The 16,209-nt window shown below is 41.5% G+C and overlaps 1 protein-coding gene across 1 annotated transcript; it reads right to left on the bottom strand.

Annotated features, from left to right (window-relative positions):
• Positions 1-65: 65 nt before the first annotated feature.
• Positions 66-3,628, bottom strand: atpaf1 (ATP synthase mitochondrial F1 complex assembly factor 1). Its single transcript, XM_069680160.1, has 9 exons — positions 3,414-3,628; positions 2,570-2,678; positions 2,301-2,363; positions 1,934-1,996; positions 1,766-1,816; positions 1,605-1,652; positions 1,210-1,305; positions 858-965; positions 66-579 (listed from the first exon to the last, which is right to left on the bottom strand). The coding sequence occupies exons 1-9, from the start codon at positions 3,626-3,628 to the stop codon at positions 397-399; spliced, it is 936 nt and encodes a 311-aa protein (XP_069536261.1). The 3' UTR covers positions 66-396.
• Positions 3,629-16,209: the final 12,581 nt, after the last annotated feature.

Raw genomic sequence — 16,209 nt, 5'->3', positions numbered from 1 at the left:
AGGTCAGGCAGAACAATTATTTAGGAAATTTCAGCATAAAAGCGGTCAGTTTCAAAGATTCGGGGGTTTGCAGATGATTTATTAAAAGGACATACGAGTTAGCAGAAATAACTTAGGGGCTAATAAAGTCCTTCTGGTCAATATTTATATGGGCAAGATACAGAGAGGATTATTTATAATAGAACTGATCAATACCAGATATTTCTCCTGTGGTCACAAACTTATATACAATGAAAAGATGTTTTGCAGGCGTCACGAGATGATCGAGTCCATGAGAAGCTACATACAGTATGAGGAACAGCTGTGTCCCGATGGAAAGTGCTGAACAAAGCAGCACGCTTCTCTTTTTGGCTCCAAACTGTTTCTGGGGACTTGAGGCGACTTCAGTCCGTCTGCCTACAATCCTCCGGGGGCGACCGCTGGGCCCAAGCCGCTCTGCTCCAGCTCCGCTATCACCAACATGTGTTTGAAGTCTGCAGGGTGGTGGTTAAACGTCTCCACCAACCGGAACGTCTCCTGCCTCTGCGTGCCGTAGAACAGCTGCACCTGGTTGGCCAAACACTGAGCCTGGTGGACGGTCTGTGAGGAGAGACAGTTTAGCATACAACTCATTATGGAGTACACTCTATAGATGCTACAACACAATTATAACACATTATTCCAAAACCATGAGCATTAACCTGTTGCTTTAGCAGTCCACAAGGCTTTCCATTAGAGGATAGCAAGTAGACAGTATGAGGAAAGAATCAGGTGTCCACATTACTTGGCAGGATATGTTACATGTAATCTTTGGAGGCAAATGGAGGCTCAGAGTGTTTTTCTAAGTGCCATTACATTACACACATTACAGAACTTACTATGAACTTTTGATCCATCTCGGCCGTCATGAGGACGACCCCCTTCTCCTCCTTCAGGTCGGGGTAGTGGTAGAGGATCAGCTGACTGGGAGCATTCTCACCCAGCATCTGGACACCAACAGGGAGAGAAGAACTCTCACTAACACGTCATCAGCTGTTTTATAACGCTGTCAAGTTATATGCTATAGAGAGCGATAAATAAAGCGTTAACATTCTGATACGTAGATTTGACTCAAGCTGCAGGCGAGCAGGTGACGGGTGGTTGAAAATTAAGGGGCAGGTACTTTCTGAATATTCAGAGATATTAACTGAAGACAAAGGTGTAGAGTTACATGCATGCGAGCTGGTTTACCTGGACGTTAATGAGGGATGTGAAGTGGAGCTCGTGTCCGGACCACTGACCCAAGAAGAACTCATAACCCTCCTTCTGAGGCACAGCGTACAGGAACTAAGGAGGGGGAGGGTAACCGGAGAGAGAGATGGGGAGGGTGGGGCATGGTCAGCATGGTGATGAGACAGAAACATGATACAGTCTAGCTTGCTGATCGAAATCAAGAAAAAACATTGTCTTATCGATTTTAATTATTGACAACTTTCTGTGATCATTTCAACTGTTGTAAATCTGGAATTTTGCCTCCAAAAGCTGACCACGAAATGCACAATGCTTCTGGTTATAAAGACAGAACTCTGGTTTAGTTTCTGCAGCTTCTCCTCAGCGTGCTTCAGTGCGAGCAGCAGTGATCTTACCATCTGACAGGCCTGTGATCTGCTGAAAATCACCTCGTACATCTGCGTCTGCAACATGAAGGAAGACGGGTTATTAGATTAAAGTATGGAGAAAATATGTCAGTGAGAAGATGATGCATATTTAACATTGGGAGACTCTTATTCTCTTCTACCAGACTCACGGGGATGGCAGCGCTGATTGTGTCCTTAGTTGAATAATATTTCATCCAAAGCTACGAGAAGAAGAAAATAGTAAAAACAAAAACAATTTCAAAAGGATGTCACTCCAACGGTGATGATTGGTGGTGAGTAAGAGTGAGGCTGAAGTGCTCAGATAAAAACACGCTCACCTCTACAACCTCCTCCCCCGTCTTGTCCTTAATCATCTCCAGGTTGAGGATTGAACCCAGCGTCTGAGGAAACAACACATTACAGTCTGTTAGCAGTGCACACTCCGACATAGTCAACACATGATTTGCTTTTCACCGTGTGAAAGTCAGGAGACAAACAAACAAACATAATTTGTGTTATAATTAGTCAAATATTTTCTGACATCAATTCTTATATTTGATAAATCATTTGAGTGGCAGAACTTTGATGGTTTCAGCTTTTTAGCCATTAAAATGTGGCGCTCATCTGCGTTTCACAGGGTTCAGATCTAAATACAACAATAGCAGAGAATACATTTACAGGTAAGGTACCATCCTCCCTCCTCACCTTGTTCTTTGTGAAACCTCCTGATGCTCCATCGCCTGCAGCCATCTTGTCCCTTTCCTCCAACTGCAAAGATTCACACGACAAAAGTGACTTCACATTTATACCACTGAGAGTCTCATCCTTTCTCATTATGTAGAAAATAAAAAAAGAGATGAGAACTTTTGAAGCCAGTTTAAATGTTTTTGTGACTGTTTGTTGGATGTTTCTGGGTTTTCTTTTCTCTCAGAGCATATTGTTGTTGCACATGTTGATCCATGTTGAAACTCTACCTCCTTCTCCATGAGCCTGACGAACTCCGCCTGCTTCGAGTGTCCGAGAACTTCATTCTTGATCTCATGCCGTTTCTCCAGCCGGGCTTTGTACTCCTGCGGTTTGGCACTGAAAATAAGTCAGACAAAAATCAGTGAAACATCAAACAAAGTGAATAACTTTCAAAAGGCTAAATCCTCTTTTAATACTTTGATGACAATTAAGGCAGGTATTATTACGTTTTTTCTGAATCTATATCATCTCTAAATGCCTTGTACACCACAAGATGTGTCTTCTGACATTTTTCTGACATTTTAAACACTTCTGAAAATCAAATCAAGTCATTTCTGTAGCAAAGATAGCATCTTGTCAAATTGAAGATTTTGTGATTTTCTCTGTTTTGTCACTTTGGTCAGACAAAAGCAACTTGAGCTATACATTTAAGCTATTTTATAGCCAAAATTATAAGTTAATATAATAAAAGATTCAGTTGTTATTATGAACGCATTATTTGCTATTATTAACCCTCTGTTTTGTATCATGGGTAGAGGTGTCAAATTAACCTTTTCATCCTCTGACAGGCCTGTGTATCATATAAGACTTATACTAAATGCGGCAAGAAGAAAAATAAACATTTATTCAATTTCAACTTTATAGCTATATTTATTTTGGAATTACTTACAAGCCATAATGTTTAAATATAAACCGAATATACTATTCACCGATCAGGAACTCGATCAAATGTTTTGTAGTCGTCTATATAGTATTTATACTTGTCAAAAATGAAATTACTATTAAAATAGCACATTTTCGTACATAGCGGATCTCGCGTTGTGTGGCTGTTAGCATAGCTAGCCCACTGACCTGCGCAGCTTCTGGATCTTGTCCTGGTACTTGTTGAAGTACGGGTTCTCCTCCAAATCCGGTTCCTTCCGCACCGAGAAGGCTCGGAACTGTGCCGGCACCAGCCCGGGGATCAGCGTCCTGATGCCGGTGGCCCTGACCGCTAACATACCCCTGTACAAACATGACATTTGTACAACGGCCGCCGCCATCTTTCCATCGCTGCCGTCCAGCATCTATAACGTTCCGGGCCGCGAGTTGCTTACATATATTGGTTCCGACCGAATTACAAACTATTTTTGATGGTAATTTATTATTTAGATACGGTTATCTACTCAGTAAAGCCAACAAAAAAACTACCGTTATATTTTAATAGTTGTTTAACTCACGAAAAGTATAGTATAATAGTCAGTTTTCTTATAATAGTAAAAAACAAATGTGCTTTAATATAAATGTACATTTGTTTTATAAAATATAACAAAAAATAATACATCGTAATCAATACAGTATGATATAATGAGAAAAATAATACACGTTTTTTTCACTTTATGGAGTAGGACCACTGTTATTATTTTATGTTCTTTCAAGCAGCTGTTTTTTTTCCTATTGTGTAAATGTCCAACTCTGTCAAAAACAGAATAAAGGGAAAAATGAAAGAAAAGACGATGGGGAGCAAAACAAAAAAAAAGACAAAAAAACGGCTGTTACACTCCTGCTTTAACTGCAGTTTCAGTATTGTCCTGACATTTTGGGACCACTTGAGGTCACTACATCTCTTCAATATGGGCTGAATATCTTTGCATGTGTATAATCTGTTATGATTGAGTGTATATTCATGTGTATCTAAACCCTGTCAATCATCCCATCTCAGATTGACTAATAAATAAATGTGCAGATGAATTCATAGATTCAGAGTCGCTAACTGATGCCATCATATTTCCTGCTCTGTGTCTGAACCCACAGCCATGTTTTTCCTCTGTGTGTGTGTGTGTGTGTGTGTGTGTGTGTGTCACTTTCTGGCTGTAAATTTAATGAGATGTGTGTTTCCCCCGATGACTGTCTGAGTGCTTCTGTGTTCACTTTCCACAGCCAATCATTTTTCAATCACTAATCAATACACAAATCAGCTGGGAGCCGTTCACTGCACATGATGATGGTGGTGTTAATGCACGTGTTTATGTGTATATGTCAAACAGGATTTCTTAACATGTTTTTTCAGATGTTATTGTGGAACAGAAGAATCTCATTCTAATGACAGATTTTGGTCAAAGTTATTAAAATGTGTTTTATGTCTACATTTGGACTGTAACTGGGTTGCTATAAAACCAAGAAAAGTACACAATAGAGCTACAGTAGCAGCCATGTTTGTGTGCTTGTAACTGTGCTTTACACCCAGACCTCATGTGACCTCACAGTTTATTTAAACTGTAAATACAGTCACTTTTTATCTTATGTTTACCACATAAATTGAAGGCATTCTCACGTATAGTTTAAAGGTTTCAGGTTTGGCAGGACAATTTGCATTTTTGTGCAAAAATTCACCGGTCTGACTTCTGTCCACCTGTACAACCTGACGATCAATTTAAGAGAAACATTGAATAGAAAGGCGTGATTTTTGGTGCTGTACAAACATTTTATGAACATTTGGATGCACATTTTGTTCTTATTGTTTATATTTTATTCTATTCCTATTTTGTACACTTGTATTATATATCACATATTTTATATATTTCTTACTTACTATGTACATTTCTTCATGCTTCTTGTCTGTGTCAGAGCAACTGCAGCGGGGATAAACAAAGTATTTCTGATTCTGATTCGGGTCAAGTTTTTAGAAATAGCTGCAAAACAAAGTGCTCGTTTCAGTGATGTCCTCAGATGTTTTATTTGATCTACACTTACTTACAGGATTAATGTAGAAAAATGAAAAGAGCCTTCAAAATGTTTCTTTTAATAGATGAAATAATTGTTTTGTAAGATTAATAAGAGAATTAAATAAAATGCTTAAAACAAAGAAGAACGTAACAAATAAAACCAGCAATAAGCAGCTACAGCAATGCAACAAAGAGGCAAATTAAAAGAAATCTTATGGAGAAAAAAACATTGCAAATAAACATTAAATGGGATTTTTATAGAATGTATTTTGTGTCATGCTTTGTGACTCTAAACACACACCTCCCGCGTGTGCTCGCAGACACTGCCTGCTTTCTTTAATCTACTCTGTGCTTTTCTTCCTCTCCTCACTGACCTGCTGCCCTCCTCCCTCTCCTCCTCCCTCTCCTCCTCCTCTCTCTCTCTCTCTCTCTCTGCATTCTCTCGCTCTCTTTGTTACGGGGGTCCTGCATGGAGGATGTATATTTTATGTGCGGCTCTGGAGGCTTTTACCATTAATTATAGAGAAACACTAAGCTCTCCATTTGCCGGACAGATGTTATTTTTTACTTAAGGAGAGAAAGGGGACTGTTCCATAATTCAGAGGTAATCCCGCTCACCAGAGAACAAATAAATAAATGAATAAATAAATAAAGCAAAAGCAAAAACCACAAACATTTGGTACACAGACATACACGACACACACGCACAGATTTCCTCTGTTCGGCCTTTAAGTGCCTTCCATGTAATAAATATGGAACAGCTGCTTTATCATTTCATTTCTTATTCACTGATCGGCCTCTCCCTGGTCCCTCTCTAAATCACACACAGTCACAATAACAATGCTAAAAACCTTTTCCAGCTTCAGAACAAAAAACGTGTCAAATCAAAGTTTATAAAGATGAAATATTTTTTAACAAATCTGCCAAAAACAGAGCAGAAAAAATCAGCTGAGAACATCCCCTAAACCTCCCGTTGTGCACCCAGAGGGAGCTGACATGACAGGACACAAAATAACAACCATTCTGATGATTGATTAAACATTATAAAATCCACCAAAGACACCAAACATCTTCTGCTCCTAGCTTCTCAAATGTGAGGATTTGCAGCCTTTGATGTATTTACACCACTGCAGACTGAGTGTCGTACCTCACATCAGCCTACAAAGAGAATGTTTTAGGGTTGCAGCTACGACTGAGGACACTGAGGTCTGATTTCTGGGATTTTATGTAATTTAATAACAGTAGAAGGACTTTGCATATCGTCTACGGCTGATTCAGAGTTTTTCTTGGGGACAAACCGCTGCAAGATTTGAAGGTTTTGCAGGATTAAAGACATTACAATAACAGGCATCATCCTGCATTCTTCACTATAAATACATATCTGGTAATCTGGAGACTGAAACAACATTAGGAGCATAATCTAGGGACATGTTTATATAATATAAGTAAATAGTTAAGTCAACAACTTTAATGTCATGTTTTGTTAAATACTCCATAAATTGTACAGAGTTTTGTGTGAGGTGTGTCAATAATTAAAGGGGAGTGTGTCGTGCTGAGTCCAAGTTTACTCATTTAAATCTTTGCTACAGCCCTGCCAGCTTTTATTATTTTGACATTTTACATGTAATATATATATATACACACATATATTGGTTATTACAAACATGTAGTTGATTATTTGACAGAGAAGTTACCCTGACACTTTCAGCCCCACAGCCAGTGAGTGTTCAGCTCCACAGAAGGTCTCTCTTTAAGGTCTTAAGCCCCACCAGTGGTTCAGCATGACTAATTCATGCCGTTCAAACTTTGTTTAAAACCCAAAACTTTACTTTATATTCGAAAGAGATTCTACAGTTTCTGTGGACACCCAAAATGTCAGACTGAATTCTGGGAAATCAGTTTGAAGGTTTGTGTTCCGAGTGTTTGAACAAGCAGACAGGATTTATGTGTGATGCTGTCCTTGTGGAAAGTCAAAGTTTAAAGACATTAAAAGGAGGGTAAATGTGAAAATCAAGAGTTAAAGGAAGAGAGAAAAGAGTGTGGCACGTGTGTCAGCACAGCTGAGATTAAAATCTGTATTCTGCAACACGGCCGGTGCTGAATCCACTTAGTAAAATCAGGATTGAATACCTGCCTTGTGACATATTTTACACGTCAGCCTTAAAATCTTCATAATAATTTAAATAACCATTTGGAAATCCATAGAAATCTTGTGCATAATTTAGTTATCATTTAGTTAGATTTTTATGGCAGTTCTGGAAATCATTTTTTCCTCTAAAAAAACATGATCACATCATATTTCCCTTAATCTTTGAAAGTTGAAGAAGCAAAGCATGACAGTAACATCACAGTAAGTTTACATCCTGTTTCTACTGAGGTTTTTAAATCTGAAAAAATGGGGATTCAAACGCGACAAAAACTGATGAATATCACTGTGATAGTCAGGAGCTGAAGTGCTGCTGGAAGGACATTTTTCAGTTTTCAGGGGTTTTAGTTTCACAATTTGTTTGTGCATCATTTTAAATTTATGTAGCATCAATTCAGCCGGACATATTTGAGATTTTTGTGAACTGTAGGACCTAAATAAAGATTTCAAACACAGCTCTGTGGGTTTGCAGGATGCACCTTTCAGCAGATCTGTGAGGCTAAAGCTCTAATATGATACACTATATGATGCACGTGTATCTGAAGCATGTCCCTTTGATGGAATGATGCAGCCATTAAAACAAACAGATCCAGAGACTGCTTATGTGACGCTGTTATACACAAGAGACAGATTTAGGAACCTATAAGGACAAAATGCAAACATGAAACACTTTGTATTTTTTCCTTCACATATTACAACGTGTTCTGCTTCCTGTCGCAGCAGCTCAGAGATGTTTGCAGGCGCACTCTCAGTCTGCTGTTCGTGTTGCAGGCGAGCGAGGAGGTTTGATTTCAAGCCTTGGGGTTTTTTAGGGTCTTGGGACCACTCACTAACTCTCCCTCCGGCAAGCTGAAATCGCACCCCAGGGCCGGTGGATGACCCTTACTCACAACCCCTGCGCACACACACTCTCTCTAACACACACACACAGAGTTAAGCACTTCTCACACACACACACTGAGTGAGAGAGGGTCGGGCTCGGTGGAGGAATCCCATCGTTTTAGAGAGGGATCCCATTAAAAGTGCATGAGTGTGTCTGTCTAGGAATCAAGACACCCGCTCTGCCGCTCGGCCGATCGCTCTGCGTGTGTGTGTTTGTGTGTGTGTGTGTGTGTGTGTTTTATTCATGCACAGTGTTATTAGGGCATCCTGTGGTGGGCATCACTCACTTCACACCGGACACACTGAGGAGATAAAGAAGAAAAAAAAAACGTTTTGCAGCTTTATCTTCAGATGTAGGTTTCCAGGTGTTCTTAGGATCAGTAACTTGACCTCTGACCCTGGATCACACACAAGCTGTGCATCTTTAAATCACATTAAATGCTAAAATATTAAATGACACGCTGGACAGGCTTTTGCACATTTGATATTTTTGCCTGATAATAAATCACCTCTGTCTGTTGTTGGCCTCCGGCTGCTTTCTGTTCTGCTCCTGAAATTCAACATTTTGTATTTTCATTAAAATGAAATTCACACTTAGAAGCAGAGACACGAGCGATGTGCTGGAGGAGGCAGCCGGGGGAAAAGGAAGATTAAATGACGCTAAATCTCAGCCCAAAGTTTTTGTCTGGTTCAAAGTCTCCGTCCTCCTCAGACTGCTTTTGTGCTGCACCGGTCTGCTTCCTGCTTTGTCTAAAAAGTGAAAATAAACATCATGTCTTATCAAGCCCCTTTAATATAATTCTGAGCAAACAATCAAATTAAAAGCGCTCCTTATCATTGCACTGCTGTCCTACTGCCTTGTTTCTTTATTGTGTATTTTTGTCCTATACATAGAGAGCCCTGCAGACCGGAGGCAAATTCCTTGAATGTTTTCGCATGCTTGGCCAATGAAACTGATTCTTCTTCTTCTTCTTCAACATGATGGAACTGAAGTTATAAACTAAGTCCAGGTTCTGTCTGATCTGACGTCAGATTTAAAGTTTTGAAAAAGAGTCATACAGCCAAAGTTAGAGGATCAAACCAAACTGAAACTGTGAACACTTAAACATGTGTCTATGTCTAATAATCTAGAGACATTTCTAAATGAAATCATCATCAAAAACAATAAACTTTTATGAAAGAAAATGAAACGTCACTCGACTCGTTTTGCACGCGCACACGTTCAAGACAAAACTCCTCAAAACAAGTCCGGAGCGGACAGAATAATAAAGCTCTCTTTCTCTATTAGTATGCATGCAAATGTTATATTTTATGAATGAAAACTGAATGTTATAGCAGCTGCATAAAAAACATGTATCAGCTTGAGTTCATAGAAGCCAAAACATTTGCAAACACTGAAGTTTAATTTATGTTCGCTGCTCTAATTCATTAAACAAACTCTCACAGGTCACATCTTTTTAAACCGAGTATCAAACACATAAAAATAAATAAATTGAAACCAAACACAAATTAAATCACATTAAAACAGTCACAGTTTGTTTTTCTCACCTAACCCTTCGCGTTCCTGCTCTCCTTCTTCCTCCGGGCTCGGTGCACACGGAGCGGTGTGATGTTCGGATCAGCACGGAGCAGAGAGAGAGGAGCACTGCGGCACGCCGCCTCCGCTGCTGCCGCCGGGCTGCGGCCCCTCCTCCGGCCAGCAGGCGGCGCTGCTCGCACATAAACCCGGCGGGGCTCCGGGGCCACAGAGGGGCCACAGCAGACTCCTCACACTACAGAGAGGTCAGAGAGACACAACAAACACAGAAGCTGCGCTTTGACCTCTTTAGGTTATTTCTATTAATAATATTATGATATTTAAATATATTAATATTGATTCAAGTTCACTCACTTACATTCTCTCTGTCCTTTCAGGACTTCCTGTCCTCCCCTAACCTCCTGTTCTTTTCACCTCTGTTCACTTTCCTCTTTTATTTCCTTATCTCCTTCTTTCTTTCCTCTTGTCCTTTGTAGCTTTCTTTTTCTTCTTTCCTATTTTATCTCACTGCCTGCTCTTCTTGTTTCCTCCCCTCTTATGTCTTTTCCTTTCCCTTTCTTATCATCTCTCCTCCTCTTGATTCTTACTTTCGTCTCCTCGTCTTTTTTCTCTCCCCCTTTCTTGTCAACCTTCCTTTCTTTCTCTGTTTTTCTCCTTCCTCTCTTTAATCTCCTTCCTTCCTTTTTCTTGTTTCCTCCCCTTTTCACTTTTGTATGTGTCCTTGACCTTTCCTACTCTCCTTTCGTTAATCCCGCTCCTTGTTTCTTACTTTTCTCTCCTTACCTCCTTTCTGTCTGTCTTGTTTTTCTCTTCTCTTCTTTTTTTCACTACAGCCCAATTTTCTCGTCTCTTTGCATTTTTCACCGTCTCTTCTTTCATCCTCTCCCTGTTTCCTTTCCTCATATCCTTGTTTATCTCCTCATCTCTTTCCTTTTCTGTATCTTCCTCTTCTCCTCTCACTTTCCTTTCCTCTACTTTCATTTAATCTCTTTCTCTCTTCTTTTCTTTGATTCTTATCTCCTGTCCTCCTTCTTTCGCCCTCATTCTCTTCTCCTCCTCTGATTTGTTTTCCTTCATTCTCCTTTTAAAACATCTTCTTTTCCTCTTCTCATCTCCTTCTGTTTCTTCTCCTCTCCCTGCTTCTGATTACCTTGATTCCTAACATTTTTTCATTTCTCCCTGTCCTCTTCTTTCCTTTCCTCTTTCCCCTCCTTTCCTTTGCATCTCTTTCCTTGCCTCCTTCCTCTCCTCTCCTCTCCTCACCTTCGTCCTGGCGAGGCTCCAAGGACGGATGGAGGGGGAGCATCTGGAGCGCGCTCAGTGGCGCTGACAGCTGTCACTTTGGCTGGTGCTAATGCAGACGGGCTAACCTGAAATGAGCAGGGACAGGCCTGACGCTCGCTGACCGCCTCCTCCACCTCCTCCTCCTCCACCCCCTCCTCCTCCTCGGGGAGCGGTAGCAGCAGAGAACGTGGTGAGGGCTGAGGTGCAGGGTGCGGTGGTGGGTTGGGAGAGATAAGGCAGCGGATATAAGAGGGGTCAGCGAGGTCACAGTGTGGTTAGCACTGACAGCAGGGCTCTGAAAGCGATCCAGCAGCTGGAACAGAGAGGCAGAAAACAAGACGAGGAGGAGGAAGAGGAAAGGATGGAGGAAGGAGAAGGAGCAGAGTTTATGTGGAGGATGAGAACAATTAGAACACTGGCCACCAACATGTTTGACCTGTGGGGGCTCATGTTATTCATTAATTGATCCTGAAGGTGAAACAAAACAAAACAAAACAAAACAGTATTTCACAAGAAAATAAAAAAAAAGAAGCAATTTTATTTTATTGAAGGTAAATATCATGACTCTTTATAATATATGTAAAGAGTTCATTTTAAGCCTTAATTAAATGCCACCTTTGAATAAAAGACTTTAAAGTACTAAAGTTTTATCAGCTGGTAATCAAACATTTCCTAATGGCTTGTAGAGCGTAGAACATCATTAGTGATTAAATAAGCCAATCATTAAGGATCAATGATATATTCACAGCCATGACAGCAGAAGGCCTGTTTTTATAAATGCAAAGTGGAAGAGTTTAGAGAGGAAGGAACATGTTCTTTAAAGTACCGGTCCCGAAGATCTGTTGTGTTCTCTTTGGCGGCCCCTGTGGTGATAAAGAGTAACTGCAGGTGTGTTTTTCAGACTACACGCTAACACAGATCCAAACAGGGACTTCAGATGCTTTTAAATAGTTTGCTGTTTCTTTTCTTTTCTTTGTAGCTGCACTTGAGCCCACAGGAAACATCTTCTCCACCTCATTTGTAAAAAGACGAATGCTGTAAATTCATGAGCCACAGAAAAAGAAAATCCTGGAGGTTATGATTGAAAAGCAAAAGAATGCGTTATATTCAAAATGCACAAAAAGGAGCCTATCCCAGCTGTCACTGGGCGAGAGGCGGGGTTACACCTGGACGGTCAATCACAGGGCTGACACAGAGGCAAAAAACCTTTCACGCTCACATTCACACCTACGGGCGATTTTAGAGCCACCAATGAAGCTAACGAGCATGCCTTTGGACTGTGGGAGGAAGCCGGAGTACCCGGAGGGAACCCACGCATGCACAAGAAGAACATACACACAGAAAGGCCCACTACGTCTGAACAGGGTTCCAACCAGGAACCTTCGAGCTGTTAGGCGACAGTGCTAACCACTGCACCACTGTGCAGCCGCAACTTGGAACTAAAAAGAAGAATATTTCTCTCGAAATTGCTCTGGAAGTAAAAACAAAAAGTATTTAAGCAGAATATGAATTTACTCCTCACCACTGTTGCTTCAAAGAAAACTTTGCAGGGTACATTTAATCATGTTGTGACCCCTCACATCAATCTTGTGACCACTTCAGTGGGCGCCCACCCTCATGTTGGGAACCTCTGCCTCATATATAGGAGATATAGAGGAGAAACAGGGGGAGCAAAGAGAAGGAAAATAACAATGGAGGGATGAAGTGACAGTTGTGTCTGCAGCTCATTATAAAGCTGGTGTCAGTCTTTGTCTCCTCCTGCATCTCTATTAATGTCAGATTCTTGCTCACTTTAACTCTCTCTCTCTCTCTCTGTGTGCGTGTGTGTGTGTGTGCGTGTGTGTGTGTGTGTGTGTGTGTGTGTGTGTGTGAGTGTCCCACTCGGAGCATATCTACAGTGCGTGCTGATTCAGCTCGTTATCTGATGGAGCCGTAGACAGAATGAGTTTAAATCTCAGCATCGCCGCAAGCTCTCACACTGCTTTACACACACACGCACACACACGCACACACACGCACAAATACACTCATACTGTACACCGCACATATCAGGCTTCACAGGTACACAAACACACGATGAGAAGGAAACACAACAGACAACACAAAAGTAAGAAAGTAAAACATGATATTTTACTGAAGTTTGAAAGTGCGTCCTCCAGAGAAATGAAAGTACCTGGAGACAAACTACACCCATGTGATATATAATCATGGTATTTTATAACCACAGGCGTTAATGTGGAACCCGGCTGCAGGGGTTTGTTCCCATTCATGCACAGGAGCATCGGTGAGGTCTGACACTGAGGACGATCAGGTCTAACAGAGGTCAGTTTTCTGTGCAGACCAGTCGAGTTCTTCCAAACCAAACTGTGAAAGGTGATTATTTTTGGATCTCGTTTTGGGCACCGGGTCATCTTCATGTCGAAACAGGAAAGAGACGAACACACTCGGCTAGTGTCTGACGTTACAGCTTCTGGGAGCTACGGCCAACTTTCTTTTTTTTAACATTATTTTTTGGGCCATTTTCGCCTTTATTTTTTCGACAGCTGAAGAGACTCAAGAAACATGGGGACAAGAGAGTAGGAGGTGACTCGAGCGAGAAAGACTCTCTGACCAGGTGCAGGGAACCTACAGGTGTAATGACCGTCTCATCAGGATGTAATGTATGTCCCTGCAGCGCTCATGTAAGCGACCAGGCAGGTAACATCCAGTGGAGGTTTTACAGGATGGTAATGACTCTCATTGAAGGATTATCCCAAAGTAAAAACTGACTAAATTTAAAGACCCCCCTTAATTTGAGCTCAGGGCCTGGTGAGCCTGTCCTAATGTAATAATCAGGATAATCTGCCTGTAATAGCTGGATTACAGCAGGTTAGGCAGACTGTACTCTTTGGCAGAGCCCTCCTCTGGATCTAAACTTCATTAATCAACTATAAAGCTCATTCACGGCCTGCAGAGACGCAGAGGGGCTCAGCAGAGATCTGAGAGAGAGAGCAACCCACTGCTGGGAACGTCATCACACAGACAGGCATTGTTTAAACCCACAGAGCTTTATTTTCAAAGGTAAGGTTGTGGTTATTCTGTATTTCTGTTTCTCTGTACCCTGCCTGTAGTTCACAGATTCAAGCTCACTGGCTCCTGCTGAACACAGAAATCATTTTACCAGAGCAAATAAAACAGGAGCGAGGAGAGGAGCGATGTGAGTGTGAGACGACACATAAGTGCATGGGAACAGAAGTCGAGCAAGAAACACATGTTGTGTTTTGTTTTTGAGGGAACAGAAGTCTTGTGAAGGAACATAAACGTACTGAAAGGGAACACAGAGGAGGAGCAAAGAAACACAGACGCCTTGTGTGGGAAGAGTCTTCATTATAAACTCAATAAATTGCTGAATGATGGTCACGGGCTAATCTGCACAAATCACATGAATTTGCGTCAATGCATATTTGCACCAGTTTGACATTTTAAACGGACACTGTTCCATGAAAGCCTGTCGGCATTTAGGTTTTCTGACATCCTGAGGTTGCATAAGAAAGTGTTTCTCCGGGGTGCTGCTTTAGCTCACTTAGTAGAGCTGGCGCCCCATGTACAGAGGCCACAGTCCTCAACGCACTGATCACTGATCACAGGTTCAACTCCCGGTCTGCCGATCATTTGGTGCATGTCATCTCCCGCTCTCCCCTCCCTACATTTCCTGTTTCTCGCTTCTTCTAATAAAGGAAAAAAATAATCGTAAAAAAATAATTAATTCAAAAAATTCAAAAGACGAAAGAAGAAAAAAGAAAGCAGACTGCAGCCACCGTGTGAGTTATAGTTGCAGTCGAAATGCCACTCTGACACAGATTAGCTGGCACTCTGCAGGGGAAGGCCTGTAGTTTGTTTCCATCTAAGAAACTGGGCAGTGGTCAGCCTCAAGAAGCTGGAGGAAGAAGTAAATTAATCCAGAACAAGATCCTGGCGAAGGCCACGGAGTGACCGAGCTGAGTGACCCTCCAGTGGAATGTTAGAAACCTCACATATGAGAGATCTTGAGGGGCAAATAATAAACACAAATGAAGCAAACATTCGCTCTCACCTTCAGCAGACCTCCTGCCTGTTTCTACTGTTACTGTTTCTACTTCTTCAGCTGACTTCAAACATGCCGGACGGCCAAATCGCATGACAGTAACGGATGGACACTTAAAAAATTCAGCTTCATTTTCACTTTGGATGAAAACCTGATTCTAGTCTAAAAGTGTTTTTACAATAGCTGATGCTGTAGACAAAGGCACTGAAACATTGAGGAAAAATGATGCTTTTACTTTGAAACTACATAAAGAGAAGGTAAATGAATCACAACAACAAACATACTGAATCTGTGACCCTCCTCCTCCTCCTCCTCCTCCTCCTCCACCTCCTCCTCCTGCAGCCACCAGCCCCTCTGTGGGGCCACAGGTCCGGTGTGAAACGCACGCAAACATTTAAATATTTCAGACTGTACTCTTGCTCACCAACCAGCCAACACACACACTCTCTCTCTCTCTCTCTCTCACACACACACACACACACACACACACACACTCTCTGAGAGAGAGAGAGAGACGGCGGCGGCGACAGCTTCATAAATAGTCCATGAGGAGCGGACGGCCCCTCCTCACCACAACCTGTCAAAGGCCCACAATGATTTATTGATTTCTTTATTTGTCACATAAAAAGGGAAACTCGCTCCTCGTGTCTCTCTCTCTCTCTCTTTTCTCTCTTTCTCACCCGTCTTCTTCCTCCCTTCATCTCTGCTCGGAAAAGAGGAGGGAGGACAAATCACCACTTGACAGGATGAAGAGGGAATTCCCTGCGTGTGTGTGTGTGTGTGTGTGTGAGGGACCTGTGACTGAACCTGTTTAACTCTCTCTCTCACTATTCTCTTCCTTCCTTGATCCTTCCATTCATTTCCTTTCCTTCTCTCCATGTTCCCTTTCTTACATTTCACACCATAGTTCCTCTCTCGCCTTTCCTTTCCTTCCTTTCCTTCTTTCTTTCTTCTCTTCTTCCTTTCATTACTCTTTTCTTGCTGTCTCACGTTTCCTTTCCTACACTGGATTATTTTTTATTTATCTAACT

The sequence above is a fragment of the Semicossyphus pulcher genome, unplaced genomic scaffold, assembly GCF_022749685.1.
Source record: "Semicossyphus pulcher isolate SPU_LCO1_2020_fin unplaced genomic scaffold, fSemPul1.0.p SCAF_4, whole genome shotgun sequence".
NCBI classification, from domain to species: Eukaryota; Metazoa; Chordata; class Actinopteri; order Labriformes; family Labridae; genus Semicossyphus; species Semicossyphus pulcher.
This window is presented reverse-complemented; position numbering and strand designations above follow the sequence as displayed.